The 20,358-nt window shown below is 46.6% G+C and overlaps 1 protein-coding gene across 7 annotated transcripts in view; it reads right to left on the minus strand.

The window, feature by feature from the left end:
- Vsnl1 (visinin like 1) overlaps positions 1-20,358 on the minus strand; it is a 99,233-nt gene that overhangs the window by 35,596 nt on the left and 43,279 nt on the right. For all 7 annotated transcript variants that reach the window (XM_004839022.4, XM_013070073.3, XM_013070072.3 and 4 more), the window contains one exon: positions 17,571-17,737. In XM_004839022.4, coding sequence (XP_004839079.1) covers positions 17,571-17,737 — 167 coding nt within the window. The remainder of the gene's footprint in view (positions 1-17,570; positions 17,738-20,358) is intronic.

A 20,358-nucleotide genomic window follows, 5' to 3' on the forward strand; every position in this document is an offset into this window, starting at 1 on the left:
CAAAATCAAGGACTAATGCACACTGAGTGAGGGGCGGCTTGACAGGTGCCCACCCTTGGTGACCGACAAAGTCTGCCTTGCGTTGCTCGCTAGTGTGGTGTGGACTTTGGACTATAAGACGTTCTTCACATGCGCTAAACTCTCATGATTATCACTGCTGCTTTGCCAATCAACTACAAGTCCCCTGGAAGGATGCATATATTGAACCCAACGAGCTGCTGATATGTTAGCATAAATAACGACTAGAGCTCAGGGGCGCAGGTCTGGGTGAGTGTGAGGCAGGACTGGGGTGGGAGACAGGAAGCAGAGGATCATGGAGCAGAGCACAAGACTGAAAGCTGTCCTCTTCGCAGAGCGCCGGGACTGACTCCAGTCCAGGGAGGGTATGGGACAATTCTTCAGCCTCATTCCTGTCCTGGAAGAAGGCTATCTTTTGGCCAACTTCAAGCCCCACTTCCCACACGAAGCCCACCCAGTGGCTGAATGTGAACCCACTCCCGCGGGTCTATGGATACAGCAGGATCAGCTCCCTTGTGTCCCTGTCTGTGCTGGGTGTCCCAGTGGAGTGACAGAAACCCTCAGAAGAGCACTGCGTGTGAGGTGTGGCCATCTCCAAAGGCTGCCTCTGTACCGCCAGCCTCCTCCAGCCGGGTGCCTTGGACAGGTTGATATTCCTCTGTAAGCTGAAGATAGTCGTGGGACCCAGTGCACAAGCTGTGGTGTGACTCGAATGATTAACACACAGAACGGCATAGGGTAATCAGGGCCTGGTCAATTGTAAGTGGTTCACAAGTGTTTGCTAGGAATATTGTTCTTATTATTACTCAGTTCTGCTTCCAGGACACTTGGTCTTGTTTCTCTTATACCATCTACTTGACACGCACTGGGAGGGCAGTGAATATTACCTCCTTTCCCTTTCGCTTTCCCTCCTTGCCTCCTTGTGGTACTGGGAATTGAACTCAGGGCCTTCACAATGAGCAACATCTCTAGTCCTTTTTATTTTGAAACAGGGTCTTGCTGAGTTGCTGAACTGCTCAGGCTGGACTCAGTCTTGTGATTCTCCTACTTCAGCCTCCTGGAACACTGGGACTACCCCTTTGTTTTTCTGAAAACCACCATCAGACAGGGGACGAGAAATGTGTCACAACGGCTTGTTTTATCCAACAAAGCTTCCCTTCGGACTGGGGAGAGGAGCCAACTCTGGCAGTCCAGGATCAAAGCGAGCAGAGGTCAGGGCCTTGAAGTGTGGCCACTGCTTGCAGGAGTTCAGAGGAAGGTCCTTTGGAAACGCGCTGTGGGGATGCAGGGCCACACGCCTGTCATCTGCATGCTTCCCGCCCCATGTCACTGACACATTACGATCCGATCCAACATCGTGTTCCCTGTCTCCGACGAGGCAGGGCTGATAAGGGGCTGACTAATGGCAGGGAGGGAAACGTCCCGCCAGCGTGTTTGTTTCCATGAGATTATGGATGTATTTTTAGAGAGCCTGAGAAATATCTAGGATCTTGCCTTGCAAGATGATTTTGTGGACTGGGCCTAGAAAGAAATGTCTCGGCCATGGAAAAAAAGAGACAAACTGCAAATGCTTCCTGCTGCTGAGCTGCTTCTTTTCATTACCACCGGCTTTGCTGTGTTAAGATGGGGCGAGAATGTGATCAGCTCTGCCAGTTCTTCCGGAGCCGCTCCGAGCACTCACATTCCCCCCAGCACGGTGGGCAGTGCTGACCACTGCATTAGCGCTGCCAGTTGAGGGCACGGCGTCTCATTAGCCTGGCTCCTTAAGTAGGAGCCACGGGTGTTGGCTCCTTTCAGCCTTCAACTCTTACTTTGGGGCTTTTGTAGAGTAGATTCGGAGTAATATTGAAGGAGTCAGTGGATAGTTAAAGGGATGGATAGATGGACGGATGGGATACAAAGAGCATGCAGCCCTTCTGACTCAGTAGGTCTACGGCTCCATGCTCCTGAGTCCTACTTGCTCACCCACTGGTAGTCCCTTGTCCCATGCTGCATTTCCTGGTACCACCGCAGGTCTGCTCCTTATGTGATATTTGAGCTGGAAAGGTGGCTCAGTGGTAGGGTCTTGGCCCAGCATGTACGAGGCCCTGGGTTCAATCCCAGGCGCACACATGCAAGATAATGCCCTGCTCTGATATTCAAGTCACGTGGTAAATAAGGGCCCCTGCTGCTGGCCAGACACAAGGAGAAGAGTGAGACCCCCAGTCACCATCTACCTGGCAGTGCCCAACTCTGCAAGCTCCCGAGTGAGGACCGAGGGTGGGAGTGAGGGTTGGAGAACAGGCGACGGGGTTCTCCCGCCCCAGCTACATATGATCCTCCAACAAACTCCACTACCTGCAGCATAGGAAGGGGCCGCTCAGCAGGACCCTGTGGTCCCTGCGTAACACTTTGTTGGACCAGGTTCCCATGAGTCCTCAGGGCTCTGAGTGTCTGGGGCAACCTGGGCCGCACACAGGCCGAGTCCATTCCTCCAGGAGGGGCCTCAGGTTTGGTCCACAGGGAGATGGCCACTCAGCTCCCCTCCTTACCCCTCACCCGCCTCCTCCCAGAACCAGAGCAACATCCTGCAGGCAGGAGGCCAAAGGCCCCATGACCCACAGCCAGGGCTGCCGGACCGACTTAGGCGTGGTGCGGGGCAGAAGCCATCCCCAGGCACGCTGCACCACACGAGCCTCTGTCACACTCAGCTGAATCCAGTCCCGACTGTGGCAGCCACATCAATGGGTTGAATGAGTGTGTGCAGGTGTGAGGGCATAGGTGCAGGTGTGAAATCATATGCACGCAGAAGAGTCAGGGCATTTGGCAGAGGGCCTCTGTGACGGAGTAACACCTTTGTGGAGTCATTCATCCACACACATGATAAACATGTTGACACATATTCCTACCACAACATAATGGGGAATCTGTAGCATCTTTGAAATCTTAAAAAATTAAGTGATGAGACTGATTCTTAGGGAAATGGCCTTCTTTGCCCGACATATATTATCAAAACTACCAAGCAGAATCCTCAGCTGTCCAGAGCCTCTTCACCAGCGTGGCCGCAGAGATTTTTGTTTTGAGATGGCTGGCCCAGGTGTCTGACGCTATCACTGTGAATGTCACCACTGTGTCCTCACCCTGAAAACCAAATGGACGACAGCCCCAGCTCCTTCCACCCCAGGAAGTCCCTGACTCTTCCCAGTTGGTCTTGGCTTATGTGATCTCTCCAAGCCCAGCCAAAAGCTCATCTCGTGAGTTCCCCTGGCAACCCAGCTCCGCCTCTCGGAAGATGTCTCGGGCACTGGTCTCAGAGTCTGCCGGAGACTCGGCTGGGCGGAACTGTGGCTGCAGCACATCAGCTGTAACCCGGCATCACACCGATCCTGGTCCTCAAGACACGTCTCAGTTTTTAAAAGACCGTGGGTAAAAGCGAGTCCTGCTGGGGCTGTGCACTGATATTTACTTAGAAAGCAGACAGAGGTGTCTATCTTCAGAGACTAGCTTTTTCCTTTATGGTCCATCTTGCATTTCTTCTAAAAGAAAGTCTTTTCAGTTTTTACAGTTTTCTCTGAAAATCTCATTACAAACTCAAAGACAAGGAGACTGATTTTCAAGTCATTAGATGGCTTTTTAAGATTGGGTACCTCGAGCTTTACACATCACATCCTTTCATTTCCTCTTGGGGAAATAGTACTTAGGGAAGTTCATTCACTGCTGTCTTGTTGGCAATTGCCTCATGTATTCATAAGAAAATTAGGTAGCCACTTAGCCGAGAATGGAGATTATGCTACTTTGTTATATTACACTGCATTTAACTTCAGCATTCTATATTGAAAGCATCACTGTGGGTCTCTATAGTTTATTGCTATGAATAAAACACTTCAAAACGATTCGTTCCTTTCATTTATTCTTCAAATAGAATTCTAAGTAATTCATAAGATAGTCCTTTCTTCATTTATTTATTCTATCAGCTAACTAATTTTCGTCATTAGGGGCTGGAGATACAGAGAGGAGTAAGAATCAGCCCTGGCCCTTGTGGGGCTGGACAAGGAAACGGCCATGAAGTCAGGCGACCTGTGCTGCAGGAATAAGTATGTCTCGCAGAGGTCTAGTGACAGGGCCACACGGACCACAGAATCTTGGCACGGGAGAAACTTCAGCGGTTACATGGCTCGACCTTCTCACTCTACAAAGGAAGCAGTGAAGCCCACTCCTCCCCTGCCCCTCATCTCCACCCCTTCCTCCCGAGGGCCCGCTTCTCGGTCACAGTGAACGTCTTTCTGTCCCTTGACATGGTGTTCAACTTCCATGCCTACCGTTGAATCATATTTTATCTATTTCTATATTTCCAGGAAACTGTTGGAAGCGGAGATTTAAAAAGTATCTCGTGGATCTCACCAGTATTCTTGACAGGAGAAGGGCAGGGATTTTTAAACCCCTCTCGATAAACTGAAACCCTATAACTTCCAGGAGTTTGTAACTGGCTCAGATACCTAGTGAGTCTTAACCAGTGGAACCCTAACCAGGCCTTGGCCTCCCTCCTTTGTACTAAGTCAGGTGCTTCCTCCTTCAAGGGACAGAAAAGGTGGCCTTGACTAAAAGGCTAATTACCCCCCAGCATGTGGTTTCAGTCACGTTTCGGGACTAATTCTGCAGCTCAAGAACACCACCAGGGCCCAGAGTCTGTCTTTCCAGTCTGCTACGGTCGGCTTGGAAGAGGTCTCTGCCCTCACAGTTGAGTCAGCTGTGGAAGTTGCAGCCATCACATGAAAACAGCACCAAATCCAGCATGCTTCTGTTTCTGTGCAGGAGGAAAACCTTTTCCAGATCCCTGCCCACCCCTGGCAGGCCTTTCCTCAGCTGCACAGGGGCTCAGGGAAGGGGAGATGGCTTTCTCCTTGCTTACTGCCCCCTGGCAGCTCAGTCAAGGGCAGCGTTCTCTCCTTCCTCCCCCCTTCCACACAGTAACAGTGGAGCCTGGGCCCGCCTGGTGGGGTGCTGGGGAACACAGCCTCAGAGCACCAAGGAGGGGCAGTCTCCTGGAGCAGGCCGAACTTGGGTCTGCACAGAGAGCAGCAGACCCAGAGGGACTGGAGCTGCACAGGAACATGGCGAGGACAGCGTCCTCAGCCCTCACTCTGTCACCAGGGCCGGTGATGAGGAGGGCTGCTACCATGTACTGAGCGTCTGCATGGCAGATGCTTACAAGACGGGTGTGAAGAGCGGCCAGACAGCTGCCAGATCTGAAAGTCAGGGAAATGCAAGACCTGCTAAGAGCTCTTTGAGCAGAGCTTGGGTTCATCTGGCGTGTCTCAGTCCAGGGCTGCTCATTCCACCTCTGGCCTAACATGGATCCTGAACAGCAGTCCGTCTCTCATGAAGAGAGTCAAGCTCAGGATGGTGATACCCTTAACTTCACCTTGCAGCTTTGTGCCGTTTACTAATAAAAGAATGCACCCGGGGAGAAATGCCAACCGCAGGATAGCACCTGTCTTGTGCTCATCCCTGAAGACCCTACACCCTGCACTGCCTGGCTCTGCTTTCCAGTACAGACTGTGGATGTAGCTCAGTGGGGCTGGGGAGCAGCTCAATGGCAGAGTGCTTGTTCAGCTTCCACCCCCAGCACTGCAGAAACAAAATAAAACAAAATGATCTGAAGTGTGTTGAGTTTCCCTCTTCCTTTCAGAAAAGGGAAAGTTAGTGCTGGGGTCTGAGGCACAGATGCAGACAGACGGCCTTCCCAGGAACAGCCCATTACTGTTTTTACCCTAAAGTTGATGAATCTATGTCTTTCTCAGCAAGTCATCATCACTTCTGTCTGGAGTGCAGCAGAATCAAGGCCAAAGAAAGGCCTGCACCCTAAGCCAGTAGTGGGCTCAGGGAAGACAGCTCTGGCTGGGAATTGAACCTGGATGCCCAAGAGCCATGTGGATGGGGGTGAGCCTCTGCTCCAGGGAGGATGGACAGACAGACCACGTGCAGGGAAAGACCACCTTGCCCTGAGCAGCATCCTAGCCTTTCCTATGTAACCTTTGCCCACCCCTGGCTCCTTCTGCTCACCACCTATCTACCCAGGCCCAGTGCCCAGTTGAAGCTGCAGACAGTAAGCATTTGATGAACAAGTGAGTAAGACAGGCTTGCAAGTCATCTGTTGAGGGCACAGAGCAAGCTTCTAAGGCTTTGTTCACTGAATCACTGGGAACCCTGAAGAGGAAAAATGGACAGCGACTTCTCATTTCTGGGACTTTCTGCTCTGTTGTTCTAAGAAGGATGTAACTTAAGGCCTCCTGAGCTTCCCTGCATGGTCTTCTAATATGTCCTGGCAAAACATGTGAGTGACGACTAGAAAGCCAGCTAGTTGCCAACATGCAGGGCGTCGGGACATCCTGCTGCCCGGTGTGACCTGGCCCTGCTCACCCTTGTCTGCAACCCCACCTTTACGTGGACATCTCTGGTTATCTGACATTGCAACCAACGGCACTACTGCTGCTCCTACTCTGTCTCAAGGCCCAGCCTTCAGCGGCTGAGATTCTGCTTTTCACGTTGATGGGATTAGGAGGTGGGTCTTAGGGAGCTGATTAGATGATCAGGGTGAGGCCTTCATGAACAGGACTTGTGCCCTTATTAAAAAGACCCGAGAGAGCTTGCCGGCCCCTCCTATTGTGTGAAGACACAGAGATCCAGCACTGTTTACGAAACACAAAGTGGCCCTCAGTGGGCACCGAGCTTTTCAAGAACTGAGAGAAATACATTTCTGTTGTTTATAAGCTATTCAGCTGATGGCATTTTGTTACAGCAGCTCCAATGGACTAAAACAAGTTGTACCTTCCTGTTGGAAATGTCATCCTTGCAGTTACAAATCCTACTTAAATTTCAAGGTACCTCGAAACCTTTAGTGAAGATATTTGAACAGAAATTTCCTAGAAAATCTGTACCCATCTTGGGGCAAATATCATTTCTTATCCCTCTTTTAGCTATTTATGCAGAGTTTTACATTTTGTCTCGGGCTGGAAGCCCTGGAAGAGTGTAAGGGTCTAACTCCAGCTCCACATGCCCCAGGGCTGTGGCTGCCAGCTTCTGTGGACAGCACTGGTAGTCATCTGTTGAAAGAGAATGACCGCCAATAGCTCCTCTGCATGACTATCATCAGAGGAATTTCCCTACAACAGAGCTACTGAGGTTCTCGGACATTTTCGGGAGATGGATTTAGGCCTATTTTAGGACCAACTTCTCCCGTCTCTCCCTAGTGATAGCAGGACTGGGTTTCATTCATTCGTGCACAGAGAAGGTGACTTGGAGGTCAGCCTAGGATCTGACTCACAGCAATGTCAGAGCAGCCCTAGAATGGGAAGCTCCAGGATAACCTCACAGAGAAAGTGGTCCAAGAACAGTTCCAAGTGGGGACCAGGGAAAAAACAAGCAGTGAGACAAAGCACTTCCTTCCAGCAGATTCTCAGTAGGCAGCTGGAGGAGAGGGAGCTGCTCCCCACTTAGCTGAGCCCATCAGCCCCGTGGACAGACCCAAGGTGGGTCAGTGCTTCCAGACCCTAGTCCTTCTGGCAGGCAGAAAAATCCCATAATGTCAAACAACGATACCTTGTGAGGTCCATACAGGATTGTGTGTGTTAAAGTCTTACCCTGTGACAGAAGTGGATTGTTTCTTTCTTTTTGGCTGTATTTCTAATCAGAAGAAGAGTATGCTTGAACAGTCAGGTGCAGAGATAACCAGAGAGAAGGTCTTTCTGGCTTTAATACCCCATTATCAGGCTGCAGTTGAGTCACATACATTTGGACGTTAACTGGAGCATCTAGGAAGTGGACGAAACCTGGATTTCTCTCTTTCACTCAAGGGCTTTGGTTTCCTAATTTGTGAGACGGAGAAGAGGGTGGGCTGAGGAATGGCTGTTTCCAGCCTCATCCTGAAGGCAGGAAAGTTGAGGTGTCCTCTGAAAGAATTGCTGCTGGATCTCACAGGGCAATGGTCATCAGTATTTCTCTGATACTGGCCCTGTCATGGGAAAGCAAGATCCCAAGGTGTGGATGCCTCCAAAATATTTTCACGCCTTGAGGCAGGGGAAGGTTATTACTCGAATTCCTCTGAGGTGAGAGCTGTCTCTAATGCAAGCCCACATGCAACTGGAGCTGGTAGTCAGCAACCGAGTTATTCTGGGGCAACCTCACTGAGGTAAGATGCCTTTGGAGCCTCAGTGGGACCTTGTCTTCCCAGACTCTATCTTTATTGTTATCTCTTCCTTGAATTTCAGATCCCAGCTCTGTTTCTCACATTAATTGAAGTTGAAATGCAGCCTCAATCATGTCAGTAAACATTTTAAATGGAAATGAATTCCCAGGTTCTCACTAAAAATCCCAACATCCTCACCAGCCCAATCTGAATGACATTGTGCATCTTACATAACCTCTATTTCTGTAAGGTATTAAGAGACTTCTGTATATAGGTCTGTCCAAAAAATAAATTCAGTAAGCTCTATTCCCAGTTACCTCTTATTAACAAGCAGAATTTGAATCTCTGAAAACTGATCATCCGAACATCTTTTTGAGCTAAGAATTTTGTTTTCAAAATTGATTTGAGTCAAATGTTGAGAAGAGCTAACAGTTATCTTTGTTGTAGTTTCTTTTGATAAACTACGGATGCAAGAGCAAGTTCTTGATCCTTCAGCCAAGAAACTGGACTCTTTGGCATCTGGAACCCTTCGCATGCCCAAGTACCTGACCAGTCTCACCTGGGAAAGGTGATTCATGGTGCACAGGGCACTTTTACTGACACCATCTTCTGAGTTTAACGATAATCTAGGAAACAAGCAAGGCTTTGAGTATTCTCCTCATTTGACAGATGAGAAAACTGAGGATTAGAGAGTCTTACTGATTTGTTTGACAGAACTTTAAGCATAAAGGACTGTCCCAATTCACATAGCCAGTGTACGGTTTGGCCTTCTGATTAAACCACATCATCTACCTATATTCAGGCAAAATATCTGCAGCAGCACTAATCTCTGGGCTCTGCATAGTGACAAGGTGAAAAAGCTGGCAGAACTGTGTTGCAAAAACAGAGTGTCTTTGCTAAAAGTTGGAGTGGGTGCAAACCAAAGTCGCGGGAACATATGGAGGCCCCGCTTTGGTATGGAGAAGGTCAAGGAAGGAGCCCCCCGGGAGACGCCTTGACCTGGTCCCAGGAAGATGGCTGGGAGGGAGTGACAAGAGAGCACCTGACACATTCTGCCTCACAACAAAGCAGATCAGAGAAGCACTTTACCTGTCCTGAAAGTGGCCCAGAGGATGCAGGAAGCACGGAAGGTGATGCAAAGCTGGACAGCAAGGTGGCCAGACGTTTGCCACTGCTTGCCAGTCTGCAACTGCAGTCAAGTCCCCTGATGTTCTGTCCCCATGACCCCGAGAGAGTGCCACCTACAAGGTCTGTGTCATGGGCCATGGAGACAGCACATGGGAGCCCGTGAGGAGGAATAAAGCAAAGGAGCAGAGGAGAAGGCAGAGCCCAGGGTGAGGCCTGGGGTGGGAACTGCTGGTAGGGACAAGCTTTGTCTGCTCCACTACATGTTGTTTTCTAGGTCACCTCAGCAGGACTAGCAAGAAGTTTTACATCTGTTTGGTTGTTGTCTGTACTTTGTTTCAAACTCATGTGCTTCATACAGTGTGCCTCCTGGCAACTCCATGCACAGCAGCTCTGAAAAACAATAGTCTCTTTTAATTCGTTTTGGGTTTCTGACCATGAGGATTTTGTGTTTCTAAGCAGGCTGATAACTTCTTCTGTCCAAATTGATTCTTCCTTTGAGAATCAGCTTCATTATCGCCTTCTTAACCAGCTGTTAGGGCTTGTGTCTTGATGTCCCCTCAAAGCTTCATGCAGTCATAGGGGGGCTTTTCAGTGGTGGCTGGATCTAGAGTGTGTGATGCTGGGATCAAGGGTGTGTGATTACTAAATCAGCCCACTGACTGGTTTGGCACAGTTCTTGGTGTGGAAAACGGGAAGGCTCACCCTGGGTGTGAGTGCTATCTGCCCCAAGGGCCTGCAGTCTGGATAGAATATAAGGGACAGAAAGAGGGCTGCTTTTGTTGCTTGTTGCTTTACTACATTGCTGTTTTTCTGCCTTCCTGCCTTCTGCCCACCATGAACTGTTTCTCTTCTGTGATACCCCTCTGCCACGCCACCCTGCCGTGAACTGAAACCTCTACAAACTGTGAGCTGCTATAAACTTTTCCTCCTTTAACTTTGGGTGTCAGATATTTTGTCTCAGTAATGAGAAAAGTAACCAAGACACCAGCCTTCTTTGAGACCTAGGCCCTTCCTCATCCTTCCTGTCCTGATCACATAGGCCCAGTACAATAGCTCTTCAACATATTTTAAGCTTCACTCCATTGCAAGCTCCTCGATGACGCGGGGCCACAGTCACCTGGGCTGGGATCTGTGCTACTGTCCTCTGTAGGCCGAGTGCTGCACCATCTGGCATAGGGGATGGCATTTTACCCTACTGGAGCCTGACATTTGCAATGCCATGGCTCCTTCAAGAAAACAAAGCTCAAGTGCTAGTCCTGAGTGAAGCAGGAGCAATGCTACCCATATATCAGAAACAAATTTAACAAAGTACAGATTAGAAATCTCTGTTCTTAGTCTTACATCAGTGAAGGTTACTTGAAAGTCTAGTTTAGAAAGGAATTTTTTGTTTTATTGTCAATTAGGACTCAATATACTGTCACAGAACCTAGAATGCTAGGTTTGTCAACAGTCAGAAACATCTTTTGTGATTCTTAACCTTTCTTGGGCCTACAGAACCCTGCATGAATCTGGCCAGAGCTATGGTAAGAGAGCTGTGTGTAACATTTTACATACAATTTCAGTGTGTACGGAACTCACAAGGCCCACCCAGGGCCAAGGTTAATATCCACACAAATTATCAAAATATCATTTGTGGACCTTTCCCCATGAGAAACATCTGGGCCATCAGCAACCCCAAGGAAGGGTCCCAGTAACCCACTAATGGGCAGCCAGCCCAAGTGATTTCTGATGAATGTTGGCATGTAGGAGGCACAGGCATAGACCAACTTTTTCATTTGCATAGACGCTGAAGCTTAGGACAAGACGAGCAAAGGCATCTGTCTGTAATCACCAGCAAGCAGAGCAGACTTCAAGGCACAGGCTTTATTCCATATTCTAAACAGCAAAGTTTACATGCCTACCACCCTGTATGTATTAGATGTTTGCATACAGCCTTGGGGAGGAAGGCCTTTCACTCCTATGACAGTAGACTTTTTAAAAAATGTTATTAGTACCTGTTTGCAGTATTTAATGTTTGCATTCATTGTGTGGAGTTGGACATGTACATAACATGTCTTATTTCTTTTTAAACATAAAACACAACGTCAAAGTAGAATTCTAAAACCATGCAGAGAATTATAAAATATCTTTATAATACTTTAATGACTAGAAAATTTTAATTTTATTACAATAACTTTATTATAAATATTCAGGTATTCCTGATTCTATGATATCATTTCTTTTTATTTTGTTTTAGTATGTGTTGCTGGGTAGTTGTGTCAATAGAATTTTCATGGGTAGAGTTATTTTCTAATGTTTAAGGTCCAGAAAACTTTGTATTGAACTTCAGCAATATAATTTGCTGTACAATAAAGATGGTTTTTGGACTGAAAATAGGATGATGTGTGTGCCAGCCCCTCCGAGCTCCCAGCCCACTGGGGGTGCAGCAGTGCTGCGGTCTTGAATGAGTGAACCAGCAAATGAACTTGTGGCTATGTAGAGAAGCGAGATGTGAATTTTCTAGCACAAATCACAGAGGCGCTCATGATTACTGAGAGGCACATGGAATGGCCTGCAGAAACTCTTCTGTTATATGGGAATACATTTTATTAAAGTTCAAACTGTTGAATCAGTGATGATCAATTGGCCTCCAGGGCTCTCCCACCTGTGTCAGATGCATCTGCCAGCTGTCTTGCTAATACCTCACAGCCTTCTGAGGACAAAATTTGATGCAAAAGATAAGCAGTGGCTTGGATAGTTGGGCTGGAGCCCTGCAGGATGACCTTTTGGTATTTAATGACCTCTGAGAGCTGAATGCTGCCTTCACCTGCACAGCGATAGGCAGTAGGAACTGAGGATAGGAGCCTCGTTTCTGGAGCAGGTATGTAAAGGTCAAGAAACCAAGTGATTGGTGGGGGTGTATTAAAAAAGCCTTAAATGTCACACTGCATTCTGCCTGGCAGCTGGGAGTTGGGGGAGGGCTTTGTGCTCAGGAGGACTCAGTGTCTAAGAATCTGTGACGGGGTTGGGGATGGGATGACCTCCTGCTGTGTCCTGCCATGCTGCTGTCCACCATGGAATGCACGGGGGAGAGCACAATTTGGCGAGGGCGTATTTCCTACTGAGCTTTCAGGGAGCCTCGCATTGTCCTCTGTATGCCGTTCCACGCTGCACTGAACTGGCATGGGAAATAAAGCCTGGATCCTTTTGGCTCTATGAGAGGCCAGACATAGTTCATAGGTTTTAATCATTTTTATTTCCCTTCTTTCTTTTGGGAATTCACAGACCTGGGTGACAAGACAAGTCTTATTATTTCCACCCTGTAGATAAGAAAACTGAGGCTCAAGGAGGCAGACATTTGGTAGGCACAGCAAGTGAGGGTTGACCTCACATCTGTCAGATTCCAACTCCTATGATTGTTTTAAACTAAGCCTGTGACTACCTTTTCAACTCAACCAGAGCTAGCACAATGGCTCCTGATGAAAATAGCCTTGAAAGTCAAACCAAACTTATACCAACATCCATGTAGGGCTGTTTTCAGGACTCTGCTAGATTTGTTCATTTGTTTCTTTGGCTTTGATGCCACAGTGGCTAAGCAAACAAGGAGTGGCATCGGCCTCCTCCAAGGAAGAGCACCCTGGGACAGGTACACTTCCGCCCCCACACAGCTCCTGAGCTCCTTGAGACTCGGCTTATCTTTCAAAACTGTGGTTGCTTCTCCAAAACTTTCTGTCTTACGTTGTGACCTTGATGTTGCAATCAAAGTGATTGTTGGAAACAGGAAATTCTCATGGGGAGAAAAATCAGGCCCTTGGTTCATGCTGACAAAATGTAAAAGTTCTTCCCAGCCTGTCCACACCAGTGCTGTGGAAAGGATGTGGGAGCATCCGCTGCTACTTCTGCGACCAGAGACACAGAAAGCCCCGTGTTCGGGGTGCCGGACAGGACACTCCTGACAGAGGCACCCTTTCTATCACATGCCAGCAGGACAGGAGTGGAGACTGCACTTGTGTTCTAGGGCTGCCGTAGCAGACCTGATGGCTTAACCAACAGAAATTTATGTTTTAAGGCTCTGGAGGCTGGGGATCCTAGACAAGGTGTGTCTCTCTCCTTGACCTGTAGGTAGCTGTCTTTTCCCTGGTCTCTGTGTGGTCTTCCCTGTACATGCCCTTATGTGCAAATTTCCTCTTCTCAAAGGCCCCCAGGCACACTGGACTAGGGCCCATGGCAGTGACCTCACTGTAACTTAACCCCATCATTACAGACCCTTTCTCTCACAGAGTTACCTTCTAAGTAAGATACTGGGGCTTAGCGCTTCCACATAAGAATTTGTGTGGTGCACAATTAAGCTGGTAACAGGTACCAAGCTCGAACGAGAATATTTTGTTTTTTACAATTAAGAGCAAAGTACTCCTCCTCTCACTGCATTAATTAATTTCTCGTGGTAATATTCTGTTTTTAAGTTAACCTCTCTGTTTTCCACTCTTGTCTCGGCCCAAGCATGCATGTCATGCCTCCTTGGAATTCGGTTGTGCCTTCCTGATTATCCCAGGAGATCCTGGAGGCCAGACAGCACTGTGCTTTACCAATTTGTGCGTGTCTTCATCACAAGGTTTCCTTGACAAGGGACACATAGCCAGCCACCAACCCCTGCTGATACTCAGGGGAGGCAGGCTGTATGCTAGGCATGGGGCCTATGTTGACTGAAATGTGGTGACAGTTGTCTGCACAAGTGAAGCATAAAACCCACACTGCACTAGGAAGCACCACACCCAGATCTGTTGTACAAAGGTCTTTCCAGCAGCTGCACAGCAGTGGGTCAGGGGGCTGATACAGTGCTACCTTGGGAGTTCACCGAGAAGCTGAGACGCCAGCTGTCATGGGAGTGTGCATTCCTGTCTAATGTCCATCCTGCCATCACTCTGTGATGTCGGACAAGTGGCTTCATACTGCCAGACCCATGTTTTAACATCTCTAAAGCAGATCTAGTGTAGATGGCGTTCCTTTACACATGGGCCTCAAAGGCTTCTGAAGCTGGGGCTCCTGGCCTTGTAGCTGTGCATTCACCACTGTCCTGCTCCAGCCCAGTGCCCATCAGAACTGCTCTAGCTCAGCCAAGGTGAGTTGTTTGGAACCTGAAATGCTCAGGTCAGCAGTGGAAACCAGGCCAGGGGTTCAGGAGCAGGAGGGAAGACGTCACCTGCACCCAGTGGAGAAGGTGCCCATCTTCCAGTGTGACGGCTCTGTCTTACTGAATACTTGCATTTTCCAGGAGCATTAAAGGACATTTTCCTCATCAGTCCCTCTCTTGGGCCTCTTACATAAGCCACATCCTGCTTCTTCTAGCTAGAACTGCCTTTTTCCTTTCTGTGTACGTGACACATTTCTTCTGTGATTCTCCCTTTATTTCTGTCCTTGGACTATTCTGGCGGGATAAAGACTTTTCCTGCTTTCTGCCCTCTGACAAAGGACACGGGCTGGTTTTAAATCTTATTAAGAGGCTGAAATAAGGAGCTGCCAAGACTGTCACCTATCAGTTCAGAAAGTTATGTGTCCCTTCTCTTTAACAAGAAGCCCACTCGGGCTGAGGGGAAGCGGCGATGCTTTGGGCCCAGAGACCTCAGCTGTCCCTGGAGCAGAGGCGGTGCTGCCGTGTACACAGAGCCCCCAGTTTGAGGTGCAGGCGTCTCAGCACTGAGCATTCAGGGCATGTATGAAATACCTCATTTCCTGCATTTGAATCATTTCTTCCAAGGCAAGACCCTTCTAACTGTAAACAAATGGTGAGGACTGTGGCACACAGTGTTCTCTTATTCACAGGTAACACTTGCATGAGCTCTAATGATATGAAAGTGACACATTTCACTTTCCTGTACTTTCCCTGGGGATGAAGGTGAAGATGGTTCTGAACTCCATGTGAGAAAATGGCCAAGGATGTGACAAAAAGCTACACAGAGTGGCGTAAAGTCTAGGAAATGCATCTATCCCACTTCTCTACAAGAGCAGCTGACATCAATTAGATAATAGATGTGTTTCTCATCATTTCATATATATATATTCTTCTACCCATATTTAAGGATAGAATTTGGTAGATTCCCATGGGGACTCTGGATTAATCACAAGCCTGGGTTGCTGACACTCATCAGTGGCTGATCATTTGTTTTCATTGGTTAATGAGCTTTTAATGCAGTAAAGCACCTACACACTCACCACCAAGGACAACCACCATGACTATGACACAGTCTTTGTCTAACTACGCAGGCATACCTGTTTTCTTCCCTTGTTTCTCTCCACTAGAAGCCACCATCAGTCTGAATCCTATGTTTATCACTTCTTTGGCTTCCTTTTTTTTGCTATCAGGGATCAGACTCAGGACCCTGTGCTTGCAAGGCAGGCGCAGTGCCACTGAGCTAAATCTCTGGCACCTTTCCTTTCCTGTTTATAGCATTTCATTGCATTTACTTGTGATCCTGTAAAAGCATATTTTTATTTTATTTCTGTTCAGTTTAGAATCTTTAAATCTCACTTCTGCACTTAGTGTTTTAGCATTGCTAGAGTTCAACCATTTTGATGGCTGTGTAACATTTTATGTGAATATGCCACAGTTTATTTTTCACTTTCCATTTGATGGGCAATTGGGTTGCTTCCCAGTTTGGTACCTGTGAGCAATGTAATAATGAACATTCTTACACATGTCCCTTCATGTGTATGTGCAAGAGTCCTCTTGCTGGATCACAGACTATGGAAAATGTTCTGCTTCGGAGAGGATAATAATGTTTAAAATTCTGTACGAGCATCCCATATTCATATATATGTAATTTGGATAGTTCATATTACTCAAATTGACATTTGCCACAATTAAATGATTAAAGTAATATTTTCTATTCATATTTTAGTTAGAAAAAGTTTTAAAAATGCATTTCTTTCACAAGTATAACATTATATAAGCATACACAAACCAGAATGTCTCAGTGCCCGAACTAGAATCAATATAATTCATAAACTCAGACATATCAAAATAATACTGCTGCAGTAGAAATTATGCTTTTATGGGAAAGTTCTAGCTAATATTCAGGGAAAGGTCAGCTTCCAAACAGTGTGAAATGCTGAGCTGATGGTGCTGATATTGATGCCCCAGTCTTACTCCACCCTTTTCGTCTAAATGGGCTGCAGTGAGAATCTGGGTTCTTATCTGCCTCTGGGGAGACTTTTCTTGATGCAAAAGCCCTCCCAGGTATTTTCTCTTTAGTTATCACACACACACACACACACACACAGACACACACACACACACACACTTTCAACAAGCCAAAAAATGTTTCATTAGCAGCTTGTCAATACTCATTAGCAAACACAATTATCTGAGGTTTTTCTTGTTTTTCACTGATGCTGGTCCTCCAAACTCTATTCAGCGTACAGACTTAACAGTTCAGATTGTTTGACTATGTCTGGAACTATATACATACATGAAGTGTGATTGGAAAATATAGTGTGTGTTTAAATTAAAAGAATTTATTACAGTAAAAGACACATTTCCATTAATCTCCCTCAAAATAGTCCCCTTGCTTTGAAGGTTCACAGTTCAAAGTCCTCTTTCGTTAGTGTCTCAGTTACACTGTCGGGGCTGCCTCAATGTCTTGAATCAATTCAGAATGTTTTTCTTTCATGATTCTTTTCACTTTGGAGAAGAGCCAGAAGCCACATGATGCCAGGTCAGGTGAATAAGGTGGATGAGGACACACCATTGTGCTTTCATAAGCCTGCCTTTCCACTGGGTGGCATCTAGCAGCAACACTGTATGTTTGATCACACCTCATAAAGACGCTCATAAGAGAGGACCCCAGAACTGCTTCAGAAAGTGGCAATGATGGGATAAATGTGCTCAAAGTTAGGGGTAGGATTTTGAGGGAGATTAATGGCAATGTACCTTTTACTGTAATAGTTTTAAAAAATTGTTAATATTCACTGTACACTTTGATCACCACACACACGCACTTCTTTTTATAGTACTGGGGACTGGATCCAGGACCTTGTATGTTCTGGGCAAGTGCTCCAAGACGAAGCTATATTCCCTACTTTTAAAAGCTTGACTCTGAGGAAGGGTCTGGCCTAGAACTTTTGATTCTCTTCCCTCAGCCTCCTGATACCTGGGGTGCCAATTTTGCTTTTGGATAGAAAATCGGGATCGGAACAAACTGGCTGCTAATAATACACGTGACGGTTGTCTTCACTGAAGACAATACTTGTGGTGTAAGGAAGGCAGGTGGCTGGGAGCGCTCACCTTCACGTAGAGCTGCTGGAACTCCTCGAGGTTCAGCCTCCCGCTCGGGCAGTCCTTGAGGAACCCCTTGTACCACTGCTTGAGCTCGTGCTCGTTGAACTCCGTGCTCTTCACCAGGTCCTCCATGACCTCAGGGGCCAGTTTGCTGTTCTGCTTCCCCATTCTGCCTGGAGAAGAGCAGACCAAGGCAATTAGCCTCATGGCATGACCATGTCAAGCTGAGTAGGAGTTGGCTGGAGTTCCGCGTGCCCCTGAAAGGAGCTCACTGCGGCCAGTCTGCTCAGTCCCCCCAGGTCCACCTCCTTCTTGGTGTGACAGAAAAGACAGGAAGGAAACAGACTTTGAGACAGTTTGAAGGGCTGTGGCACTCGCTGCCATTCCCCATCACATCACTGTCACAGAGCTTGGCTCCTGAGCGGAAACCAGGCAGCCATTCCTCTTTATGCTGCTCTTATCAGGCAGGGGAAGCTCTTCTGCTTCTTCTTTTATTAATTACATTAGCACTTGGTACCAGGTACCTAATTTTCTTTGGCAGCGGGTGGTTGGGTGGGTAACCAGGGCCTGAACCCAAGACCGTGTATATGCCCTCTGTCCCCGGTCTAGACCCTTAGCCCTTTTTATTGTTATTTTGAGGCAAGGTCTCACTAAATTACTTGGGTTGCCTTAAACTTGGGATCCTCTTGCTTCAGCCTCCCAAGTGGCTGGGATCACAGGCTGACAACCCACGTTCAGCCCCAGCGTCAAATTCTACATGTAGATCCCGAGGCTATTAAAAGGGATTATTGACAAGAATGAAAAGAGTCATAATAAATTATCAAAAAGTAGCTTTAAAAACTTGATGAGCAATCATAAAGCATCTTAGTTGTCCTAGTTCTAAAATTTTAGCTTTTTAAAAGTGAAAACAGACCGGGGATTTAGCTCCGTGGTGCTGCTGACTACCTCACAAGCGCAAAGTCCTGGGTTCAATCCCTGGTAACCCAACCCCCCCAAAAAGTGAAAACAGCTCATTTTCATTAGTCATTTTAATTCTCTTCTCCTCTCTGTATACATTTCTACAGTATTGTCTTCAGAGTTAAGAAAGTCTTGGTGACTTTCTAGGGATTGGTTGGTGAATTTTAGTTCTTGCTACTGATTGGAAGTAAATATTATCAGGCATAAAATAATATTACCTGTATCAATTATGTGCCAGGTTAGCTGGCCAATGTCACAGTGGAGAGCAGGGACATGGGGTATGTTTGCAGTCTTTCCTGACTGTTTCTCCTGATTGGGCCACTTCTTATATGTGTTATTTAAAGTAATGTTAGTAAAGCAGATATTAATAAAGGCTTCATTAATAAAGCAGATACTATAAACTCTTTCAATAATAGCTACTTAAGAAATACTAGGCAAGCAAAGACCCAAAAGAATACTTTGTCATTAAAATAGTTGCAGATACCTCTTTTACACTCCCTTGGGTGTGTACTTCTTTAATTCTGCCTAGTAAATCTATGTCTCTTGAAACAAATAAATAAATAAAATAATTGTTGCATTAGTGCTGGAAAATTAAGGATATTTAAAATTTTTTCCCTTTGATTTGTTGCTTTATAATAATTGAAAGATTTCAAAGAATAAATTAACCATAGATAGATTTTAAAAGTCAAAATAATCTTGAAAATCTGAAGGGTCGCCAGAATAATAAAACTGCCAGTTCATCTTTAAAAGCTACTTAGAGGAGAGTGAGATAGATTTTGAAGGATTTACCCAAGTGGACCCTGTTCTTCAATGTGCTCGAAAGGAATCTGCTCCTGGGCTCTGAGCAGGTCTATGCTTGCAAGAGCTCAGCAGGGTAAGTTCATCATGTACCTTATTGTCATTATTTTAAAAAAATCTTCTTCTAAAACAAGATTCCACACCCATTGTCAGGAACCTGTCCTAACACTGAATAATTCTTTCTGTGTGATGAAAGCAAATTATGCTTGCTACTCCCAGGGAAGGCTTCCAGTCGGCTCCTGCCAATGGCTGGCAGCAGCCAGATAGCAATGTTAGGATGGTCAGATGCTTCCAAGCCCCTCAGTTTGGGAAGAGGACCCAGGATCAGCGGATATGCCCTTTATCATGGAGCTTCTCTATTTTTGCTTTTAGTTTCAAGTCTCTTATTAGCAGCTGTCTCTTAATTATAGGTTACTGTGGGATTCCACAGCTGGATATGGAAATCAAGTGGGTACTCTGATGTCAGGTTTAATTAATTTGGGTAAGAAAACTGCAATTCATGGTTATTCTGATAATCAAAAGATGTATTGCCCAGCCTCTTGATGCTTCACTTTGCTCTTCTCGGTACAGAAGCACAAACCTTCACTATTAAACTAGAGTCCCAGGTCAGAGAAACAGCTACTGAAGGTGCAGTGCTGGCTGTGGGGAGAGCTGGGGAACTGGTTAGGGAGCTCTCTGAGGCTCCGAACACTGGGCTAACCTGCACAAAGTCACAGTGCAGGCACAGCAAAACTGGAATTTGAACCTGGGTCTACAGGACTCTGGTATAGACTCATAGAGAGACAAGAGGATGAAAGGAATTTCAGGGAAAGGAACAGAAGGAAAAAAGCCAGGACAGTTCTAAAATAAAAGGTGACAGGGATCTGTCACTTTGGCAGCCTGGATGCTTTGTTTGGAAAAGACAGATTCACTAAAACTACAAGCTTAGAAGTGACTTCGTATTAATGATGGGAAAATGGATTAAAGGCATTAAAAACCACCTCCCCCAAGAATCTTTAGAAGTTCAACAATGTTCAGTTCAGAGAGTCTGGATTGTCCA

Source organism: Heterocephalus glaber, unplaced genomic scaffold (assembly GCF_053883595.1).
Source record: "Heterocephalus glaber isolate CG9 unplaced genomic scaffold, H.glaber_assembly_v1.0 deba00001457, whole genome shotgun sequence".
In the NCBI taxonomy this organism is placed as follows: domain Eukaryota; kingdom Metazoa; phylum Chordata; class Mammalia; order Rodentia; family Bathyergidae; genus Heterocephalus; species Heterocephalus glaber.